General features: G+C 41.5%; 2 protein-coding genes across 4 annotated transcripts; one reads left to right on the forward strand and one right to left on the reverse strand.

The window, feature by feature from the left end:
- Nucleotides 1-802: 802 nt before the first annotated feature.
- Nucleotides 803-14150, reverse strand: asxl1 (ASXL transcriptional regulator 1). Of its 2 annotated transcripts, none has more exons than XM_028410063.1 (11): nucleotides 13820-14150; nucleotides 11269-11352; nucleotides 9702-9821; nucleotides 9154-9349; nucleotides 7310-7428; nucleotides 7075-7159; nucleotides 6622-6788; nucleotides 6407-6503; nucleotides 4932-5037; nucleotides 3848-4811; nucleotides 803-3714 (listed from the first exon to the last, which is right to left on the reverse strand). In XM_028410063.1, the coding sequence occupies exons 1-11, from the start codon at nucleotides 13874-13876 to the stop codon at nucleotides 1120-1122; spliced, it is 4590 nt and encodes a 1529-aa protein (XP_028265864.1). In that variant the 5' UTR covers nucleotides 13877-14150; the 3' UTR covers nucleotides 803-1119. The 2 variants fall into 2 exon arrangements, with proteins under 2 accessions (XP_028265864.1, XP_028265863.1); XM_028410062.1 differs by having other exon boundaries at nucleotides 804-3714; nucleotides 7310-7470.
- Nucleotides 14151-16578: 2428 nt separating this feature from the next.
- Nucleotides 16579-22662, forward strand: plagx (pleiomorphic adenoma gene X). 2 transcript variants are annotated; one of them, XM_028410556.1, is made up of 2 exons: nucleotides 16579-16738; nucleotides 20431-22662. In XM_028410556.1, the coding sequence occupies exon 2, from the start codon at nucleotides 20863-20865 to the stop codon at nucleotides 22156-22158; it is 1296 nt and encodes a 431-aa protein (XP_028266357.1). In that variant the 5' UTR covers nucleotides 16579-16738; nucleotides 20431-20862; the 3' UTR covers nucleotides 22159-22662. The 2 variants fall into 2 exon arrangements, with proteins under 2 accessions (XP_028266357.1, XP_028266356.1); XM_028410555.1 differs by having other exon boundaries at nucleotides 16579-16734.
- The last annotated feature ends 797 nt before the right edge of the window (nucleotides 22663-23459 follow it).

Raw genomic sequence — 23459 nt, forward strand, 5'->3', positions numbered from 1 at the left:
AACATTTGGTTTTACTAGCTCTACCTGCCCACCAAGACCACTACAGCATTTCCTCTCCCTTTCTGATTGCCTTCTGGTAATCAAAATGTTTGCATGACTTTTTTCAAAATTAAACCGTGATAAAATAGAAATTTCTTTTTATTGCTACAAAATCCACTCTTGATTTGATGAAATCTGAGTTTCTTGTGCACTGACTGGTCACATCCTGTATTGATTACTGTAATTCTCTTCTTGTTGGTCTTATCTCATAAGGTCCTCCATAAAATACAGCTGGTTCAGAATTCAGCCACCCATATCGGCTCCAAAACTTCCTCTTCATCATTGAACATCACTCCAATTCTTAAAAAAGCTAACTTCTAGCTTACTTACAAATTAATTTTAAACATATGCTCCTCACCTTCAAAGCTTTCCATAAGCTAGCACCTCCATACCACTCTGATCTCCTTAACCCATTCTGTCCAGTGTGTCACCTAAAGTGTTGGTGTGACGTTAACAAGGTTTATCATCAAGAGGGAAACTGGCCACTGCAGACAGCAACTCCACCAGCTGAATCTGTCCTCTACAAGACAGCTTTACACCTCATTGGCTGGCAGTGCATCACTCTCAGATGAGTCCATAATAAGTTTGCAAAAACACAGACAAATGAGTATTCATATTCTAACTATATAAAGTGGCTCCACAAGTAAAGGTAACCATAAAATAAGTTAAAACACAAACAGTGTCATTTAATCATTTTTAATGGTTAAAAAAATACTTTCTTGCGCAAAGACAAGTCCCTGTTTACCTGGGCAACAAGGGACAAAAACAATTACAGCCACCAAATGATGACAGGTGGAGCAAGATCAGATGAGGTAAATGTTTTTGAGAGAAAACAAAAAAAGGCACAATTTACAGTCAATCATGCCCCGAATTCACAACAATAATAATAATAATAATAATAATAATAATAATAATAACAATAATAATATCAGTACAGCTAAAAAAAGAAAGAAAAAAAGACAACCAATTGTACAAGGCAAATCTTGCCAATTAGGCTCAACTTGTGTGCTCTACCCTAATCAGGCTTTTGTACACTCTGGAGCCCCCAGTCCTGCTGCAATGCACAGGGACATCAACATACTACCTCACCACCAGACATGACACGCAGAGTTTGGAGGGCCCAATGCAATCATCATGGCAGAAGGCACCACAGCCTTGGCACATGATCATTGCTTTAAGGCGGCACGAGCACTTGAGTGCAACCTCCTCAGCTGTACTGTCAGTAAATGCCTGGATGCTAAGGGTAGCCTGGCTGGAGGCCAAGCGTGGACGCAGCTGGAGTACACCATCCGCCATGCTCCGGGAAAAACCACAGCTGTCCATCACTGACACATTGGCTGTGTAGCTTAATCCTCCAACACTGCCACCTTGTTTAGGGAGCTTCCCATACAGCTGGAAGGGAAGAGAGGAGGCAGAGGAGGAGGGAGAAGGAGAGGAAGAGGAGGAGGGAGAGCTGGAGGAGAAAGGAGTTTTGCTGTGCTCTTTCTTTGCCATCCTGGCCAAAGCCATCTCCATGTTGAGGAGTCCCTCCATTGCCCCTCCACTTAGGTAGCCATCTACAGAATTCACTGGCTCCTTTTTAGTAACACTCATCGATATTGTGGGGGAGGATTTGGCAAGAGCCTGGCAAGAGGCCCGCACACTGGCTTCATTCTTCACAGTAGGTGCAGGAGACAGCTGCTGTTGGTGAGGGAGTTGAGAGTGAGGGGGTCGCCATTTAATCTTAATAGTAGGCAGCACCTCTGTGGGACAGGGGTCTGCATAGGGAGGAGATGGACCATTAGTCATGGTCTGGTGAGCTGGCAGAGCCCTGTCTGCAGTTGGCCCTTGTGAGGACTGAGGACCATAAGACTCTTTGATTACTGCTGACTCTACCACAGTCTCGGAGCTAAGGTCTGATTTACTTCTAGAGGATAAAGCACTGGAAGAGGAGGGTGCAAGAGAGGTGATGACTGGGACAGTCTGCGATATAGCTGGGGCCTCAATCAGACATGAGACTGACCGACCTGATGAGGACTTGTGGATCTGAGAGACAGTCAGTTCTGAGTTAGGGGACTGCACTGGGATCTCAGGCCTATTCCGAGGCCCTGGGGTCCTTGCCACTGGTGGTGTGGGTTGGGGTCCTGGTAATCGACTAATCTCCAGCCTATTGGCAGAGTGTGAGGGCAGAACCTTCTCCAGGGGCAGACTGCCCTGTAGTAACTGAGTGACCAAAGGATTGTTAGCCTCCACACTAGATACAGGTCTGGTTGAACTTGAAAGTCTTTTAGGAACAGCTACAGCATTTGGATGAGAGACAGGGGCCTTTAAAGCTCCGTGACTTTCTTCTTCTGCAGAGCTTTGTCTGGATGACCTACATACATCTCCAGGCTCCATTTTGATAACAATACTGGTGTCTTGTAGTCCTTGTGAGTGGGCAGTAGGGAGAGAGTGGTGGTCCTGGGAATGGGGCTGGTTGAGATAGGGGTGAGACAGACTGTTAGGAAAGCAAGACTGAATGACACTCTGACCCTGGTGGCCAGACACATGGGCCTGAATCACTGGTTGCTGGTTCTGATTAGGAAGGTTACAGATGACCGGCTGGCCATTTCTCTGGGTGATTCGTTGGAGACCCCAGTCCATGTCAGGCTGCGGCTCATCCTCCTGGCTCTCATTCTCACAGTCTGAAGCTGTTTCTGTTGAATCACTATGCACAGCAGCCTCATCATCTTTCTCTTTACCAGAAGAGTCCAAATGTTGCAGAGAGGACACATCCATTTGTTGAACATTGGTAGCGGAATTAGACGATGCCTTTCTGGGGTCAAAATCATAGGAACCATGCTGGATAACACCACTCGGTGCAGCGTCCTTCCCTTGTTCCTCCTCTTTGGCTTGACAAGAACTAGCCAGAGTCTGAATAACATCCACACCCTGAGCCCCAAACCTGGGAACAGAATCCGGGATAGACGTTGGTGCCAGCAAAGGTTTTTCACAGCCCTGGTTTCCCCCAAAGGGAGCAGTAACAGCAGCCTCTGAAATCTGTATTTGCCTAGCAGACTCAGATACAGTGTCAAACTCAGCAGAAAGAGTGCGAGCCCCATCACTGAGCCCACTGGAGGACCTCTGAACACTGGCGAATGTTGCTTCTATTTTCTCTCCCACTTCTGGCCCCCCAGCTTTTTCCTCCCGATCAGGACTTAGGCTTGGTGGCAGCTCCACAGACATGGATTTTGAGGTAGTGGACAAGCAGGATGAAGGCTGGTCCTCTACATTGAGAAGCTGTAATTGTGTTCCAGACGAATTAGCATCTGAAGTTGATTCCTGCTCCTCCATCCCACTACTTCCTCTTCCTCCTCCTCCTCCTCCTCCTCCTCCTCGTCCTCCTCCTCCTCCTCCTCCGGGCTCGATAGGTCCTGGATGCTCTCGCGCTCGTCGTCCATTGCTGCTATCCGGTAGCCCAGCAGCAGGCCGCAACCTGACACCGGGCGGCCCTGCCCCGTCGCTAGAGGCTGCAACAGCAGCAGCGGCCTCGCGTTGGGCCCGGGCTTGCTGGGCCCGGGCTTTGATGTCCGCCAGGGTGCGTGCCCCACCCGTCCCCGACCGCCTTGAACCCTCGCCGGGCGGCACGATCCGGGGGCAAATCTGGTAGGTGGGGTGCCCTTTGACCCAGGGAGGTTTGATTCGGGATAGTTGAATCTGGGACGGAGGCACAAAGACAGCAATTATTAATTAAGAGATAGACAAATAGATGGACAGATAAATAGTTCTACATATAAAATATTATGTATATATAATGTGTCTTGTGTCGTGTAAAATGTTGGAGTCTTACCCGGATAGGCGGCACCTTGGGTTCTTCTGTTGACGGCTGCGGCTTCTCTGAACAGACACTGTCAATTGTGGTACGAAAGGACTGACGGTCATCAAGCCGCGGCCTCTTTTCGGAGGAGCTGGAATAGGCCTCAGTCTCATCTGGCCTTCTCTTCTGCTCCTTGATCTGGGTGCTTGACACAGGGGTGGTGACTGGGCTGGCTGATCGGCTGCTCTCACGGCTGCTGGTGGCGGTTCCCCCTGTAATGGATGTGACTACAGAGGCTGTATCATCCAGAGGGTCGGCAGCAACGGCAACACTGGAAGATGCTGAGGAAGATGAAGAAGAATCTAAACCTCCAGCAAACACTCCCTGTCTGTCAGAAGGTGAAGAAGGTGAAGAGGCAGGTGAGGAAGCCGAAGAAGAGGAGGAGGAGGAAGATGAAGAGGTTGTGGAAGCCAGTACAGGTGCAGCCTCTTCGGGGAGCAGGTGCCCAGTGACTTCAGCCTCCTCGTTGGCACTGGTGGAGGCAGGGCTAGGACTGGGACTGGGAGTTGGAGCAAGAGTGGGTGGTGGCAATATAACTGGCTCTGGAGTGGGAGAACCCTTTGGCTCTGTGGAGGCATTTTCAGCTGGGAGCTCCACGCCACACTCAGACTGCAGCACTACCTCTCCCTGAACCACTGTGTTGTCAGACATTGGAGAGCCAATAGAAACTGCTGGGATATCCAGTGAAGCACTGGCCTCAGGTGTTTCTGCAGCCTGCAGGGCTGGAGTGGCCTTGCAGAGGGTTCGGCGGGCCCTGCGGCGCAGGTCAGCCCGTGTGCGTCTCCTCATCCTGCCATCTCTCCTCCGCCGTCCCACACTGCGTCTTTTAGGGGCTCCAGTGGCTACGACAGCCACATCACTGTCCAACACACTAGCTGCAACTTCACTGGCTTCACTCATGGTGAGCTTCAGGGATTCCTCTCGTGTTAGACCAGACCTGTTGATACACACAGTAAGTTCAGCACACTATGGATAAAGAATAATAAGGAAATAACTAGTGCAGGGACAACATGTAGCAAGAGTGAACTGATTTTGAATGAAATAAGTTGGCTCTTACTTTTGCCCGTGGTATTCTTCAAAAAACTTCTCCTTCCATGCCTCCACCTTCTTCTCTTTCTCCATTTCCTGTCGGAAACGCACTTGCATCTCGTGGGTAAATTCCCCTAAATGGGACAAACACATTAAAGCTCGTATGAGAGTAACTTGACAAATACATTTCAAGGGGACAAACCTGTCTAATTTTACCTATTTCTTGTTAAGCCACTTAAAGTGCACTTTCTCACCTTTTTGGTCAGTTTTCAAATTGGTTCGATTCTGACAGCCAGGGCATTCAGTAAGTGGTGAGTTTTTTGTTCTTCTAGGAATTCCATACATACATACACTCATTTTAGGCAAATTTACAAGAACACTCTACTTAATTCAGGGCTCTAGCACACTGCCATTTTGCAACCAAAAACATAAAGAGAGAACACAGATGTTCTGCGCAGAGAGCTTAATGCTGAGTGCTAAAACTTGTTACATACTCCACGAGTATCGTGGCAAGAACAAGAACAAAGTTTGTTATGTTCAGAGAGGTGGGCACGTACCTGCTCAGCATGGTAATACACTGAACAACAGGTCTGACAGTACTGCTTGACCTGTGTAACTAACTAACTCTGACTGCGGCAGTCAGGTAGTTTTAAGAGTTAAAATACATGGTTAACTGATGAACCTCTATTTAAAAACTATTGTTATTATCCGCTATAGTGGAGCATGGTCTGCCAGAGTGATGTCTGCATACAGTATAGCAGCTAAAAGTGTCTTCCCTCCTTTAACAGAATGAAAAGGTTCTATCAGCTGAAGCTCAGCTTTGCAAAGAGAGGTGACAGGAGAAAAGACAAGAGGCAGAGAGGAAGAGAGGGGAGGAAGAAGAGAGGATGAAGAGAATACTGTACATTAAAAATGTGTTAGAGAAAAAAGATATAAATAAAAATCACAAATATTAAACAAGGGTGTATATAATTGTAACCATATTTTAATATATGTGGGCAGATGAGATTTTTTGTTAATATAGAAGATAGTTAAGTTAAGGCCTGATCCATCCAGAAATACTGTGTTAAGTGTGATGCAGTATACCTAACTTTTGTGCTGGTGCTTAGGCGCACCAGTGCAACCAGTGCTAAAAGTTAGTCTAGAGCCCTGTAATAATAAACCAGCCAGGTATTTATTACATTGTATCCTACCACTAATCAGTTATAATAATGAGAAGAGGACAACTACAATCCTTTGAGCAGTTGCCACACACACCTTGCACATTTATAACTTTTACAAACCAGTTTTCCCACTGGTGGGTTTGAGATATAGCCCAAACCGTATTGTTTACATACAAGGCTAAAATGTTTGTTTGTGCATTACTATAATTGATGGCCTTATATTCAAACCAAGTAAGGGTGGTTTGGAATATTGCATTTATACAATATCCAATGTGAATAGATGGCAAACATCTCAGTACAATTTGAAAGCTTGTTCATGATTGTTTGTCCAATAACTTACCCTCAGCCAGCCTTTCTTTCCAGCTCTGAGAGGCGTGAGTAAAAAATTCATTGTTGAGAGCCGAACTACTCAGTCTGGTCATGCCATCAGGTCCGATCTACAGCACAAAGCACAATTTACAAACATAGGTAAAAAGGCACATACAGAGAAAAAGTGTGATTACTGACACATTAAAAAAAGATTTGGATTTTTAGAATAACCCAATAAAAACGAACCTGTCGGTCCACCTCCGGAAGCAGCTGTAGGAGCTGCTGTTGTGAGTGTGGGGGGAAGGCTGAGAAAGTCCGCACATTAATGAGGGCTCTGATGTTGGTGTTGACCAGGATGGAACCCGGAGTTTCAAAGTCTACATCCACACCTCCTCGATTCCTCTTCATGGGTCCTATTGTAATAAGAGTAACAGGTTTGCCTTAGCTGCTTAGCAAGATGTTAAAGCTATTTGTGAGCAAACAACCAAAGGCAAAATAATGACGTTTCCCTTTCCTTGGAGGTTACCTTGCCATCTGTTCAGTGAATGGATAAGTAACACCTAATTTATTATTTTTGACTGTGTGTATGTATTGTGGTAACAAGAAGTTTTCATATGTCAGCCTGGTCAGTAGTCTGGAAATGTGTCTTTCATTAGTATTGTTAATGCTGTGTTAATGGGACAAAAGAGATGTCCTTACCTGAGGGGACATGTTCTCCATTCACTTTAAGAGGCGTGAGGACAACACGAGGCATCATTACGGACTTCTTTCTCTGCCTCCCCGACTGTAAACACACAAATAGTTCAGACAACAGCAGAGGTAAAGGACCCGTTTTGGTACACAATGTTCGTAAGCTGTAAAGTCTGAACACTGTTACACCTATTGGTGGTACACAACTGTAAAACAAACTAGTAGGTTCATAGAGAGTGCTGACCTGTCTTGAACGGCTCAGTCTGGTCTGGGTATGTTGGGTCTGCTGTGTGTCTGCACGTCCCTGTTGTCCTGCGGCCCTGCTGAGGCGGGTCTGTGGCTGGTTGCTGGGAACCTGAAGCTCTGTGGAACAGGAGGTGCTAGATGAACTCTCATCCACCGAAGCTTCAAGCCAGAGAAATACATTTCGTTATGCACAGTTTCAACAAGTGGACAACACAGTTGCTATAGTCTGACAATAATGACTTTAGTAGGGCTGTAATCTCCCGGTTGACTGGTCGACGCGTTCTGGCTTTACCAAAATTCTGATTGGTCAACTTTTTGTAGCGTTTAATTTCGGTTGTGTGTGTTTTTGTCTGCATTTATGCAATAAATAAATAATAATTATGATAGTAATAGTAAATAGTAATCATTCAAAGGCCAACATGTCCTCTTTGGACAAGCAAGTCCTTTAAGCAAGTGGCTGAATAAGCCTGATGTCAAGCACTAGATGCACAGTGCTGCTTGTTGTGAAACCTTATCTTTGCACAGATATGACCCAAAACATCAGCTGATTTTCACACAAGTCCCGAAAGTAGAAAGAGATATTATGTTGTATTTATCAATTCAGGAACATTTTTCACACACATATCCGCGAGTGACAACTTTTTTTTCCTGCATCGTTATAACCGCCCATGTAGTAACTGCTTATCAATATATTGCCTGGGAGGAATTGTAGCCAATTCTACAGTATAGAACAGCTACAATTTGAGATGTTAGGGGGTTTCCTCACGTGACACTGCTTGTTTACCATGATTCCACTTGGATTTAGGGCAGGACTTGGCCATTACACCCAGTAACTTTTTTTCTTATTACAGTAATCATCCAACTTGTGTCTGGGGCGATTGTCTTCAGCTCACTGAAGGATGTCCTGACATTTTACTTTAGATTTCACCTCCATTATTGATGGCAAGTCATTTTAGTCTAGATGCAGCAAATAGGTTTAAACCATGATACTATCACCATGTTTCACAGATGTGATGACGTTCTTATGCTGTATGTCTGTGGATGCTCTCATTCATCCACATGGATTTTTTCTGAAGACATTTCACCACTCCCCGAGTGGCTTCTTCAGTCCTGCTGGTGTGGTTGTTTTTTTCTAGATATAATCAATATTTCTCCAAATTCTCAATTGAATCAAATAATTCCATTTTGTTCTTCAGAAATGTTTTTCTTCTCTTGGAAGAAAAGATCAAGCTAAACTTTAGCAAGCTGCTGGCAGCAGTGTTTTAAGAGAGCAGTGACTTTCTTCTTGCAGCTTTGTTATGCACACAGATAAGTTCTGATAGAGGATTCATGACCATTATGCTTATGCAATGTGAAAAAAAGCATTTAGTTCCTTAGAGGTTACTCTGGGTTTGTAGATTACTCTGGATTATTACATGCCTTGCTTTGAGGGTGATCTTTGTTGGTCGACCACTCCTGGAGAGGGTAAATTTCCTCCTTTTGTACACAAAATCTGACTGCAGATTTGTAAAGGACAACATTTTAGACGTGGTTTTGTATCTTTTTTTAGCCTGAATATCAAGTCTTCAGATGTCTCATATGTTCATAGTTAATTGTATAAGTCTTATACAATGAAAAAAAAAGATTCTATTTTCTAAAACAGGGCACTCGTTAAAAAATCCTACTAAATGAAACATCTCTGATGGATGGGCTCTAATTTGGTCTTCAAAATAAATATTAATGGTAGAGGTTCACATAATTTAGCCACCCACAGATGTGTAATATTGGATTTTTTTCCTGATTAAATAAAAAAAATCCTACTAGGCATTAAGAGAAATTAACTGATGTGTGGTGCAGTGTTACCATCATTGTCCACACTGGCAGCAGCTGTAGTCTCCGTGGAGTCACAGCTCTCCTGCTCAGTGGTCTCAGTGGGGCCAACCGAGGACACAGCCTGGCCTGGAATGCTGCTACTGGTAGCTGGACTGGTGGTGCTGCTGGCAGGTTCCGCTTGTGTCTCAGACTCTGAGGTTGCCTTTGTCCACTGGAGGGCGTTCTTCTACAGAGTGTCAGCAGCACAAAGGTTAGCCGGCCCCTCTTCTAAAAGAGTCTTCTGTGCTGCCATTTTTTTTTTTTATAAAATCAGACTGAACATATCATTGAACATTTTTACAAATCTATTTATCTTTGCTGGCTTTTTTGGTCTCAACACTGACATGACCTAAGGCTATAGCACTGTGCTTTATGAAGTAAAGTAATAGATACTTGACAGGTCTTACAAAAGAAAATGGGCTCTTCAGGAGCAACATAAATTAGTGCACTGCTTATATATAAGGTAGTCAGCAAGAACTTCTGTGACTAGGACACAATTTCTGTAGAGAACTTTTTTGAGATTTGAATTGAGACATTACCTTGAGAGTGAAAAGGCTCATCCGTCCAGGCAACTTGAAGAAGATACTGTTTTTGACTCGGTCTCCTCTCACCTGGGAGTGCAGCATAGTGACCAGGCAGGCCAAAGGAGCCGTACCACTGTACACACACAAGGTGAGATTCAAGACAAAAGTCTAGTTGATGTATAAAGCAGTATACATGCAGCCATGAAGTGCTACTCACTTGTGCAGTTTTGCCTGGTAATTATTTTGTATGCATACTTTGTACTTGTCAATTCTGACAAGTGTGCTGTGCAAGTTCAGATCCCTATATGTTCGTTCACAATTTTCCTGCTCACAAAAGCTTTGGCTAGTGCAGCAGCATTCACTGGATCAAACTCTGTGCCGGTCTGTGTCCGTCTGAGCAACACATTACAATGGCCCTTCTGCTATCTTTCTTTTTCTAAACCAGCTCACATATACATGGGCACTAATCATCTTTCATACTTGAATTTATATGCATGACTCTTGGAGAGAAAGAATGGGATAGGACACAGGCAAACAATCTGCCTCATGAACTCATAGTAATTTGATTTGATGTGGGGTATCCATGCTTCTTCATCAAATTCTAATTAAAATTAGTAGTTGAAATCAATTGTCTAAGACCAAGGGATTAAAATAATAGTGAAAGAATACAGACAGCAATCACACACAACTTAACAGGTCTCGACACAACTTGAGTTGAGCAGTTAGAACTAAACAGTATTAACATTTGAATAACTATTTTTTCAATAAAGTGAAGCAGACACTATTGCCACCCCTATTTTTTTTTTTTTATAAATCAGACATATGAAGCTTTTGCCCAAGTTCAAAGAGATCTGTTGTGTATTCCAGTCTTTTAATCACCTCAATTATTTCCCCTTTAGTTCCTCATTCTAATTATCTTGATTGCTGCAAAGCACTATGGTCATCCTGGTATAAATTTAAATACACCCTATGTCACAGAATAAGCAGATGTAAACAATTACACAGAAGATGTCATTTGTAGTCACATTTGAGTTTGAAAACCTTTAGAACAGTCACACATACAATATTTTCCACAATTTGTGCACCAGATAAAGTGTCAAACGGATATAAAAAATAAAAGAGCAAGAAAAAAGTCTGGTGTTACAGCAGTAAAGTGAGAGGTGTATGCATTAAAAGGCCAAACCTACCTCCTGTTTAGGTCCACAGTAGGCCAAATGATCCATGTAAAAGAAAAGAAAATCATAAAAATTATAAACACATTGACTGGTTTAGGTGGTGTGTTCTCAGTTCACAAAACCATCTGGAAAAAAAACTTGTTTTCCAATAAAGTTTGCATGTCTGCAAATTACTTTGTGACTAAACAACAAAAGACAACATTAGATTAAAAAATATAAAGGAATTTATAGGTATTGATCCTCAACACTTGAAAATGACAACTGATTACACATTTGACTTCATAAGATTAGGTGATCAATTAAAACAATAATCACAGCATGCAACACACAACAGGGGCAGGGCAAAGAAAACAAAAAACAAGCAGTGATAAAAGTTCACAGGTAAGTGAGTGCGTGCATCTGACCTACCGCATCTCCTTTAGACCCTTGGTCTGGATAACATGCAGAATTTGTTTGGGGGTCATGGGTGCATCTGAGAAGTTCTCCAAAACCTGTAAGACATTGTTGTACCATTAAAAAACCCTCTAAAACTCTAATGAACTAAGATGGAGTGTAACCCATTTACCTGATCCCCAACTAAGAACTGTGGCATTTATTTAAAGAAGTGCAGGACAGCGTAGCACATAAAAAAATGGCCCTGCATGACCATGGCCCCTTACACTGAAAGATGTTATACAAAAAACATGTAGATGGCATTGTCACTGTGGCTGATTTTGTTTTAAATGTAGTAGTATTTATCATTACTTTAGTTTAATGAACATTGGTAGGTAAATAACATGAGCATTTTTTTTTATTTTTACATATTTGCTGCTGCTTTGTAGGCTGATCAGGTTTACACCAAAAGGATCTTGCATTTCTTTTTGGAAATCCAACAGAAAAAATAAAAAACAACCTGCAAACTATAGGGGGCCCCATTGATGACCATTTTGTATTACCTGTGAAATTTTAGCCATTTTCCACATGTTTCATGATCCCCCTTTCAACAGGACATGTAAATGTACTTCCAATTTTGTCCAAATTTTTTTACGATGTTTAGGATTAAAAAAAAGATACCAAACCATTTACATCTAACAAATGGTGTTGCTGTTCTGACCTATAATAATCTGACGTCCTGCTGTGAAACGGAAGGTTTTCTAACTGTCACTCCAGTCTTTCCCAAACTTCAAGTTTAAGATTCCCAGCCCGATGACAATTATATGGCAATTTACTGTGATAGCCAAAGCGCCACCTTGTGAGAACAGGGCATCAGTTTCATATGACGATATTTACAATAAGTTTGCAAGAGGAGGAGAGGAGAATGCTGTGTTCCCCACAGACCGTAACGGCTGATCATTGCTGCCTGCAGCTTTATTTGTTAAATTTAGATGGGTTACAGATTTTTGTAAAATGCCATAATGTGTTTCTTATTAAATGTAATTGGTAGTACATTTTAGTAGTATTTGCCATACTTTCAATACAAAAATACAATAGTTTAAAAAAAGAACTTCATAAATTACAAGATCTTTAAAAGCGACATTTTTCTATAGGCTACATCTTTCCGCTTATTTTGAAAAAAATGAATTTGGTTACAAGGTGACACTGTTAATAAATGACACTGTGGTGTAATAGAAATTTAATTTGAAATCTAAATGTGAATCCATTACATTTAAGAACAATTTTGTAGTTTAGAGTAAATACTGGTAATTATTTTACCCAATATTCTGACAATATTCTACTGAATGTAATTGGGAACATTCAAGGTTTTGTTACTTCCATTCAATATTTTATTTATCAAAAGTACTTTTGAAATCTTAAATTGATGCAAGTGCCAAATTCTGCACATTTTCTTAGTGAAATAATACCATGTATCAGGCAAGCTTATTATTTAGTTGAGTTTTACTGAGCACTATTACACCCCATTTTATTTGCTGTTTTTTGTTGTTGACATCTATAGGTGGTTTCAAAACCTGTACTTTACGTTGTTGTTTTAAATTTTCCAAATTTCAAATTTCACTTTGCTACTCCAGTATTGTTTATGCCATATTTAAGGGCAGAGAGCATGGGCCTATCGGGTCAAAAAGAAACCAATGTAGCTTAATAAGCCGATTGCCCATAACGGTTATAATAAAAAAATAAGGCCGGCTAAACTTGATTAAAGATCTACATAATCGTGAATTCTAACATTAGGGCAAATATATCATTCGTGTGCATCGTAATTGCGCTAAATCCTGTGAAACAGTTGTGAATCCCTCGGCTCACGTTTACCTAGCAGATGTGTACGTGGATACTCGTCCCTTCCATCCCCACATGTTAATGTTCTTGTGTTTAAAATGTTCCTAAAAACGCCATGTTGTTTTAACAAACGATAACAAACAAGTGACTTTCAAGTACCATGTCGTGCTAATGTAGATTCTCATCTCACAGATGAGTAGCGTTTAACCTTAGCTACTAGCTTGCTAAAGTTAGCATTACATTATAGTTAACATTTGATACTATTACTCCTCCCAAGACATTAAATTGAGGCCGTGAGTTCATCTGGATCGCAATTACGATGTGTGTGTACATATTGTGCACCAATCTGTCAATGGGTAAGTTTATCGTTTGGGTTTCATGCTGCTTATATGGTAATACGCGTACAGCTAGCTAGTTAGCTGCCTAGCAAACAAAGAGCTAAAAACAGGAGAGGTGGGTGTTAATGCTAAACAGCGTTAGCACGGTGCGTTATATAGCTTATCATGCCTCCAGCCAGAAAGACGTGCAGTAAATATAAATTGTGCACCATCCCGTACATATTAACCAAACAAAAACTTCTTGCATACTAGTCAAAACACCGCTATGCTGATTGCTAGCGGATATTACAGCAGATCCGAGGTTGTGTTCGTGAGGGGATGTCCAGACACAACAGCATACCTGGATCCGTCACTTCACATTAAACCATTAAAAATGTGGCTAGTAAAAAATGTAGAATACACCAGTTACCATACGAGCCGCCTCAGCCCAGGTCCGCTCCTTCTTTCTCTTTTGTTTGTCCTTCATTTCCTCTGCACTGGTGTCTGCGGCTAGCCTGCTGTGTCTCTACAAAGCAAACGAAACACGATGGCGGTTTAGCAAATTGGCTAACTACGGTCTACGTTATCTTGGTAGACCCAAAAGAAAATCTTCCGTTCTGTTCGGGACAATAATGTAGTGTCTACTCTCCAGAAATATTATGCTGGTGCTGTGTTCAGTGTCTTGTCTAAACTAGCTCAGCACACACATCGTCTCTGTGAATCAGAAGCAGTGAGTGCGGGGCTGTCTCTTTGGAAGCCTCCCTGGAATGCAACAACCAGGTCAAAGGTCAAACCCTCCGCAGGAATGCAACAAAACACGTCTAACTCTTCGGCTGCAAATACTGTAGCACATGAGCGCAGATGCTGCACGCACCATCATTGTGATACAGAATCACTCAGCTCACCAGCATGCAGACATTGCTATGCACATATTGGCTGAGCAATGACTACTAATACAAAAAAATACCCTGATAAGGCTGACTTTTTACATATTTGAAGCTGTTGTATATTCACGTATATCTTTTTTTTAATAATCTTTGTATGTAATGGAATACATACTGATCCATATGAAATTATTGTTAGTCTCTAACCTAAGTATAACAATTAGGTAAACAAAGACACCTAGATGTGATATTTATGTGCAGCTCACAAAGAGCAATAATACAGCATATATATTGTTCTTTGTGAGCTGTTGTGAGCTGTACATCACATCTAGGTGTCTTTGTTCACACACACACACACACACACACACACACACACATAGGTTAAATAAATAAACACTGGAAATAATAAATATTTTATTTTATACCCTTATTCGTGCTAGGCTCAATTTCCCCTCAGGAATCAATAAAGTATCTATCTATCTATCTATCTATCTATCTATCTATCTATCTATCTATCTATCTATCTATCTATGATTGTTTTTCTCCAAAAAGATAACAAGGATTTAAACGAAATAAAAAGATATTATATTAATTTGACTTTTCATCCTGATAGTGTCTTCTGCTAATCTACCAAAGATTACTAAATGAGGAGAGAGTGGGAGCTGGACTTATGAAAAATGTTGGAAATTGCCAAGATTAGTATGATTCCCAGAATTTTACTAATCTAGGAAACAACCAAAACATATGTGCCAAATCTCAAGGAGAGACTGAACATCAATCACATTTATCCTCTCTACTTTATCTGGTTAAATCCTGGAAAGCATAGCTTTCCTATAATGCGGAATTTCCCCCTAAAAAAAAGAAGTATTTCTGATTCTGATTCTGAATACTTTATATTGGGTTAGTCTAGGTCAGGTGCATGTGGAAGATGAACTGATCCTTCTTCTCAATACATTACAAAAAGTCATACTCTGTTATAGTGACCAACAAATTTTGATTGAATGTGATTGAGTGAGAGCTGCTTGCATCTGCCAAATTGAATTTCCTCTATTGTGGGAATGATAAAGGATTATCCTATCTTATCTTAAAATTCAATAATTGATTTCTCTATCTTTCTTTTTCTAAAAAAAATACATTTAAGATAAAGTCCTTTTAAGAACTGTGTTCTGATTACAGTCCAAACCGTCCTTTTCTTCTTAGCACACAACAGATTTTTTAGACCACAGGACAGTTTTCCATTTAACCCTAGATAATTACAGATCTTCATTAAAATTAAATGGTGTCATACCTGCAAAGTTATTTCAATTTCATCCCAGCTGTCAGGGCTAAGACATAGAGACAAACAACTACTAATGCTCACACTCACACCTACAACCAATTTAGAGTCCCCACTTAACCTAACATGCACACTGATGGTTTGTGGGAGGAAGGAGTATCTGGAGGAAACCTATGCAGGCACGGCCCCTGTGAGGCAACAGTGCTGCTGCACCACCACTGTGCTTTTATAAACCTAATTTTTATTTTCCTGTGCCTCAAACTCAAACTTGGTGCAATTAAAAAAGAGAAAAAAACTAACCACACTTATACAGTTAGCAAACATGAAAGGTAATGGATTTAACCATTCACAGTCGCCCACACGGCGTCCCACAAGGCTCTCTCCATCTCTCACCTAAAACCTTAACGACAAAATTTAAATTATTGCATAAAGTTGCAACCTTCTGCTGTTATCTCTGGAAGGGAGAGTGCACACAGACGAAAATGATCACTTTAACATCGCTTTGTAACTGTGTTAATCTTACATAAAGATGGGTCTTTTGTAATTTTAACCAAATGCATGTGCCATTTAACTTGAGGCACAGTGATATAGGTTTTAGAGCAACATGTGCTACCATTCAGACATGTTTTTCAAGGAAGAACTGCTGAGGTTAAATTCTGCTTCAGGAAAGAATGGAAACATGTTTCACTGTAAAAACAGCGGTTGTCCCCCTCACATTTCAAACACTGAGAGTGTTAAAAAGAAGAGCTGATGCAGCAAAGCGGTATATAACCATGCACCACAGCCTTGCATCAACTTTTCTAAAACGTTTGGTTTTACAATTGATTTTTCTTCTTAAAAAAGACATGATTCAGTTTTGAATTAGATTTACTGTCCAGTGTTTTGAACAGGGTTTGTTACTGTTTGCATTACTAGTAAGGATTGTATTTTAGGTCTCTGTATTTTTTGTCGCATTTAAGAAGTTGTCTTGCTCATTGACTTGTGTGCTTGTGTGTCGCTAACTTGCTTTCTGCTGGAGTTCCACTGAGCCCATGATGTGACGTCAGTCTCCCAGAATGCATGGCTCCCAGCGCGGCGCCCAGCAGTCCAGGCCCGAACTCTAATAAACATCTTTAAAACTTGTTCTAAATATCGATGCGGAGACGAAATGGAGGCTGGACGGACAGCCGGACCGAGCAACAATCGGTGAGTAAGTACTGTGTACCTATCTGCTGAGCCGAGGGGGAGTTTAACCCCGCTTGGTAAAATAGAGGAGTTAGCTCACGCAATACAAACTCCGATACAACTTATTCGAGCACTCATCTTTTGTTTTTTAACCACCACGTTGGCTCGGTAGGCTTTGTAACTTCACGAACGGCCACAGAAGCACTACCCTGGGTGGTTTTTTCGTGCAAAGGCAGCGTATATCAAGCTTAAACCTCCCTGTTCTAAACCTAATTTTACATCCAAGACCGATTTTTTTGGATCGCTGGAGGCTAGCAGTCAAAATTAGCTCCGGTCTGGTAATGACCCCATCCCACCAGTCATTACCAGTTTAAACGTTGTCTTTGCACTCCAGCTCCTAGCAATACTGACCAGCTACACCCCAGTCTTTAGACACAGCATTTACGCTGTGAGGGGACCATACATGTGTAGTATTATCTATGAAAAAGTATTTTATACCGTAATTCCAAGCTGAGGACCCACAAGATGGCACTAGGACCTCTTATCTCATCTTCGTGTAGAGTCATCATTAAGGTTCCCTCTGCTTGTACATCCAGTCGTAAAAATGTTTAAAGTTTGAGTCATTGGTTTTGGTAAAACATAACAATGTATGTGTTCACATAAACAACAGCAGTAAAACTGTTATATCATTATTACTCAGTGAGTTATACTATATCATTCCATCGGTCTATGCTTTAATACATCATGGCTCTGCTAGAATTATGAAGAATCGCATAGAGCTCAGTCTGAATGAAATCAGTCAGCCATGTTTTTAAAAGGCAGCTGTAGTAGAGGGAGAAGGAAGATATGATATGCAGGATGTCCTGTAACAGGGTTTGTGCATTAGGTGATCAATTAATTCACCTTAAAGCTGAATGAATACATGTTTTACTTGAAATCTATATTCTGGCAAGGTTTGTCACGGATTTTTGGCTTCTATTTATAGATAAATTCAGTGGTGCTCAAAGGTTTGTGAACCCCTAAAATAAGGTAAAATAGCAAGAAAAAATAAAAAAAACTAAAAAAAATTCTATTACACATTCAAGTTATATAGTTAAGTTATATCCAAAGCATAGTCAAAACTTGTAGTCGTATATATGACGCAAAATATCAGGATGGGTGTACGCAAACTAGGTGGAAAAAAAGTAGGCCTTAACTCTCATGCCTGGTCTTCACTATTTCTAAGTTTGTAACTGGAAATAACATCAATTGTACTAGGTCATACAAACGCTAACATCTCCCTTAATATATGCAGTGGAGCCAGACAATTTTCATTGCTCACACAGGGGTGGTTGATTTACAGGTGTTCCTTAGTCACTCACTCATTTACAGACAGTGACTGCCATGTAGTAACTGTGACTTTGACTACCACATTTTGAATATCTGTATAATAAGCTTTTTAATGTATTCCTAAACTAATTTTTAAAAAAGATCAGAAACAGTTGTGAAAGTAGTGTCTTCTAATTGATGATATAGCTCACAAATATTTCTCGCTTTGATTCTCAAAGTGATACACAGTGTACAAAGCGCAGAACACAATCATGAAACACAATAAAAACAAACTTACAGAAGGCATACAGACTGCAGTACAGTCCTCTGTCTCTTGGCCTGCAGCATTCGTCTGGTCCAGTTTGTTGCCATGGCCCAAAAACTTGTTGTCTAAAGATCTTGTGTTAACGCTAAGAGCTCTCACTCCTTCAATCATTAACGCTGCTACTTACACACAAACACACAATGACGCAAGCAATCAGAAGAGAGAGTGCGACATCTGTGTTATACAAGATCTTTGCAGCACCTGTGCTACTCCGGCCACCCCTCTAGCTCCGTCCCAGACAATATGGATGACAAGAATAAAATAAGGAGCTCTATGCCAAGCACAGAAATCTTCCCACAGCCAAGGGCATTATTAACAGTTTAGCATACTGCTGTGCAATGTGCATGGATCATACCTTCCAAATTAGCAGCTGCAGATCAGGGACAGCTGCACTTTCTCTCGGTTGTAGGATCATGAGTTTCCGTTATTGTACTAGGTATAAAAGTTACACATAGGCTCAGCACATACAGGAGTTAAATCTGAGTGGAGCACTAGTTGGAATTTCTAAGTTAGATTTAATATTACACCTAGGCATATGACTTTTGCTTGCATAAAAAACAGTAGAAAAGGCCATTTTATATTCAGGGAAATTATCTGTGATTTAGTATTATTTTATGGGAAGAAAGTACATCCTGTCACCTTACAGGTTTATTTAAAGGTAGAGTGTGTGTCTGCTTTCTGATCTGTGAAAAAAGCTGGGATTCTGCATTCTGCACACCATCACTGTAAAGGCAGAACATTCTATTGGGAATATATGGACTTTATTAGGTATTAGATATATAAAAGTATTCTTTTTAATCAGACCAGTGTTGAGATTGACATGTTTCGACTGCTTCCTGCAGTTCTGAACGTGAACGACTTTGTGAAGCCACGTCACTGGTAACATTATGTGACTTCTGAAGAAAACTGCAGGAAGCAGTTGAAACATGTCAAGGTAACAAAACACTCAACACTGGTCTGATTAAAAAGAATACTTTTAGATTCTAAAAAAGCAAAGACCAAATGAACCTTGTCGAAAGCTTTATTAGGTCCTGCAGGTATGACAGTGAGTGTGGCCTCTTATGGCTTTGTATGTAAGCAGAACATTTTTAAAGTCTGTTCCGGATTTTACTGCGAGCCAAAGAAGAGAAGCTAAAATGGAAGAAATATGATCTATCTCTTTCTGATTCCAATCAACACATTGGGGTTATTAATGCATTGGGCTTTTCAGATAATTATGTGGAATTTCTGATAATAAAGACATCCAGCCTATAAGTAACAAATACATGGGTTCCTTTTTTCAGGATTCCTCTGATCTTAGCAATAATAAATAGGTGAAATGAGGCCATTTTGTTTAATATGTGCAATAAAGGACATATCCAGGTCATAAATGACTTTGGTGACAGTTCTAACAGTGTTTTGAATGTTCTCTACAGACTCTTTAATCAGTCTGTCATGGATTGAATTGTTCTCTTAAATAGTTAAGTACCAGCAAAAAATTTTTCGACACTATTCTATACATCAGCTGTAAAGAAACCTTTCAGATCAGCTAAGAACTTATGTCATGTTCCTGCTAGTCAACCATGGCTTTCTGATGTTTTATGAAAACGTGAGTGCTTCTTTATCAATGTATGTTTTCTATTTGAGAGAAATTTGGTTGTGAAGACACATTACAAGACACAAAGTGATGTCACAAAGTTATGGAATTATAGTTCTAGATAGATTCTCTCATGGACTATATTTTAATGGCTGCATTTAAACACAGCATCTTGCTATTCAGATGGTTAATCTATTGTGCTTTACATAGTGCTTATGAGATAGTAATGACAGGAATGTCAATAGCAATGGCAAAATAACTCAATATATGTTTTATTTTCTGTAGAGCCTGAAGTTATTTAAACTTCAACACAGAAAGGGAGTTTGACATATGCAAACAAAATGAGAAGACCTAAATTACTGTCATTTTCCCCATGACAAGTTATTTTGTGCCTGGACAAATGAGACGTATCCCTAGCTCACCTAACATGACTCTTTCTGCACCATTTAGTGCAAAATTGTATCGTTTGCACAAAGTGACTAATGTTCTGTTTTCTTTTGTTTTGCAGGTCTTCTAAGATGTTGAGCTGCCTCTGTGATTCAGCTGCTGTGACCATGGCATTCAGGGCTGCTCAGTACTAAAATAGACTGCAGGCCAACAAGAGCTCTTCTCAGGAACACATAGACAGTCAAAGCTTCGAAAGCTCCTCATCACATTAGCCCTTTTAGGGTTGCTATGGCAGCTGCTGTCACAGAAATTAAGTGGTTGAAAAAGGCTTGCCCCAGTAAGGCAGGACAGACCACTTGTTATTGCTGCAAGAGACCATCAAACAGTCAACAAACAGCACTTACCTTTAATTCTGCACTCTAAATTAACAAAACAACCAGAAGTCTGGAGGCTGACAGTCAGCTCTCCTCATGCGTCTTGTCTATGTCTGCACAGGCTCTTGGCTGGAGTCCTTGTGGAGCAGAAGACCAAACATTGTTGCTTCTGTTAGGCCATGTTCCACCAACCAGACCATCTGAAGAAACAGCTGCAGGAGAGCCACCCAGCCAGTAGGCAGCTTTTCCATTGCCAGGAGTGCGGGAAACAGTTCAACACCCAGCTGGGTTACAGACGACATCTAGTGGCAGCCCACAGTGCTGCAGGAAGCCTTCCCTGTCAAGAAGGGACACCATCCCTGCTGGAGCACCTGGGTGGGCATATTGACAGACCTCCGCCATCAGAGGGCAACACAAACATTGCTGCACCAGTGAGAGAGAGGAAGTACTCATGTGAAAGATGTGACCGCCGGTTTTACACTCGTAAGGATGTACGGCGTCATGCTGTGGTGCACACCGGGCGCCGTGATTTCCTGTGCCCCCGCTGTGCACAACGGTTTGGCCGCAGGGACCACCTGACTCGCCACTTGAAGAAAAGTCATGCTCAGGATTCAGGGCTAATGCCTTCCTGTACTGCCAGCACTCCTGTGGCTACACCAACCCCTGCTGCTCAGTGTCCAGTGAAAGAGGACTCAAGCCCTGTGACCTCAGATATGGGCTCCATCTCCAAGGAGCCCATGGAGCCTTTCTCCAGGGACATGTACTCTTCCTACCCCATGGCTAATCCCGTCCCTGGGATGGGTCATCCGCATACCCTCATGCAGGGTTCCTTATCCTCAGGCATGAGTGTGGGTCGCCACATGTCCCCCCAGTCTACTCACCCCCATCATCATCACTTGCAACCCCCAGCACCTCCACAGCAGCAGCCCTACAGCAATATGTCTCGGTACCAGCACGGATCTACCTCATATCCACGCTCAGATGTGGACAGTTTCCTGCTGGACCTGCAGAGTGCACCCCTACCTCACCTGAGTGCAGTCAACTCTTCTACCTCTACTTCAGTCTCTCCTCAAAGGGAGGCTCTGGGGGAAGGGGGAAGTGCTGGTGGAGACCCCCAGCTGTTGTCCAGGAGCCCTGTTATCTCCTCAACCGAGCTGTCCTGCGCCACTAATATGGACCTGGGGCCACTGCTGAGCTTCTTGCCTTTTAGCCTTCCCCCTTACAGCCCTCACATGGGGATGGGAGGGTTAGTGATGAGCTATCCACCTGCCACCACTACATCGTCCCCGCCATCCTCTTCAACCGGGTTGTCCACTCAGGCTCCAGGGCCTTTCACCTTTTTCCAGCCTCCACAGGCTCATGTACCACAGGGACCTGGAGTTCCCAACCATAGCCAGCTACCTCAAGCATACAGCAGTCCTGCTATGAGCACTTCCAGCTCCCTACCTCACTACTACCAGTCATTTCAGCAGTAAGCAGCTCTTTGTCCCCACAAACACTGCCTTCATGTGTATACATGGGTTTTTTGTGAAAAGGGTAAAACATAAGAACAATGCCTTTAAATTTAAACAAATGTGTAACTTTAGCCTGTCAGTGCTAATAATGCTAACTTTAGTTTTTATTGTTGAACACAACAAATCACCTCATCAGTATTACCTCATTACTTAAAATGTACACTTGAATGTTTGAGGAAATGTAGATGATCACTACAACCAAAATTTAGTTCTACTTCTTATCAGAGTTGTTGGTAACAGTGGATGCACTTAACCCTTGTCATAGATGCTGGAAGTCATTCATTTTTAGGTTATCACAAAAATACAACTGTGTTGGGGCCTATGTTATCCACTGATGTGTCATCTCTACGAAATGGTCACCCTTATCTTTTAAGTTGACTTAAATCTTTCTCATTTAAAGATAGTAAGCATTTACAGCCAGTTTGTGTGAACTTGTAAAAACACTAAAAAGGAATCTTAAAAGTACTGTCTGACATTTGGATGGTGAGATCTTAAAAAGAGCTTCATGTCTAGTCACCCAGAATTAAACTAGCCCTAGTGCTTCATAAGGTGGAAATTTTAAAATAAGTAAACTGTACCATCAACCATAATTTAAAATGTCCAAAATGTAACTACGTTCTGCTGAAATTAGAAGGAGTTTTTTTTAGTGTGTCCAACAGTTACAGTGAAAAGTAACTGTATAACGGAATTTTTAATGATGCCACGTCGTAAAGTTCTACTGGAACAAAGCTGTAAAAGCATTTAAGTACGTTTGGTGTCTTTGTGAAGCCAGACTAGTTCCACATACATCTGAGGTCACATCAGCATTGTGACACACGCTACATAGCTCACATGTCTGCTAGGTTATTATCAAAATGTACTTACTGTTCATTGTAATTTTTAATTTTTAAAGTCATGCCAAATTACTTAAAACTGAAAGCTGCTGCTGATTTCCTTTTTCAAACCTTCTAAAATGTTCTGACCTTTAGGGGCCAGAACGGGTACTGTTCAGACAGAAAAAGCGTGAGCTCTTTGCAGAACATTTAAAATAGTTCTGCTGTTGAGGGCATTAATCCCCTGTTAACTGCTGCTGTAACCCAGGGATCTCTGTCTGAAAGCATTCTTATATCTGATGCTTAGATCCAGGTCACCAGACTCAGGGTTGCTGCCTGTGTTTAATTTTTAAAAATGCACAAACATAAGGTTTGTAACGGTAATATAATGATTGCACCTGTTGGAGAGTCAGCTGGGTCTAAACTGCTAAAAGACAAGCCAGAAATCCT

This window comes from Parambassis ranga, chromosome 7 (genome assembly GCF_900634625.1).
Source record: "Parambassis ranga chromosome 7, fParRan2.1, whole genome shotgun sequence".
NCBI classification, from domain to species: Eukaryota; Metazoa; Chordata; class Actinopteri; family Ambassidae; genus Parambassis; species Parambassis ranga.

Bases quoted from the DNA above. Each gene is read 5' to 3' on its own strand.
- plagx (XM_028410556.1), top strand. From the start codon at position 20,863: ATGTTCCACCAACCAGACCATCTGAAGAAACAGCTGCAGGAGAGCCAC.
- asxl1 (XM_028410062.1), bottom strand. From the start codon at position 13,876: ATGAAGGACAAACAAAAGAGAAAGAAGGAGCGGACCTGGGCTGAGGCG. The intron at 11,353-13,819 runs GTAACTGGTGTA...AATGTCTTACAG, and splicing joins GGGCTGAGGCGGCTCGTATG to GTTTTGGAGAACTTCTCAGA. The intron at 9,822-11,268 runs TAGGTCAGATGC...TTGTGTGTGTAC, and splicing joins AGGGTCTAAAGGAGATGCGG to AGTGGTACGGCTCCTTTGGC.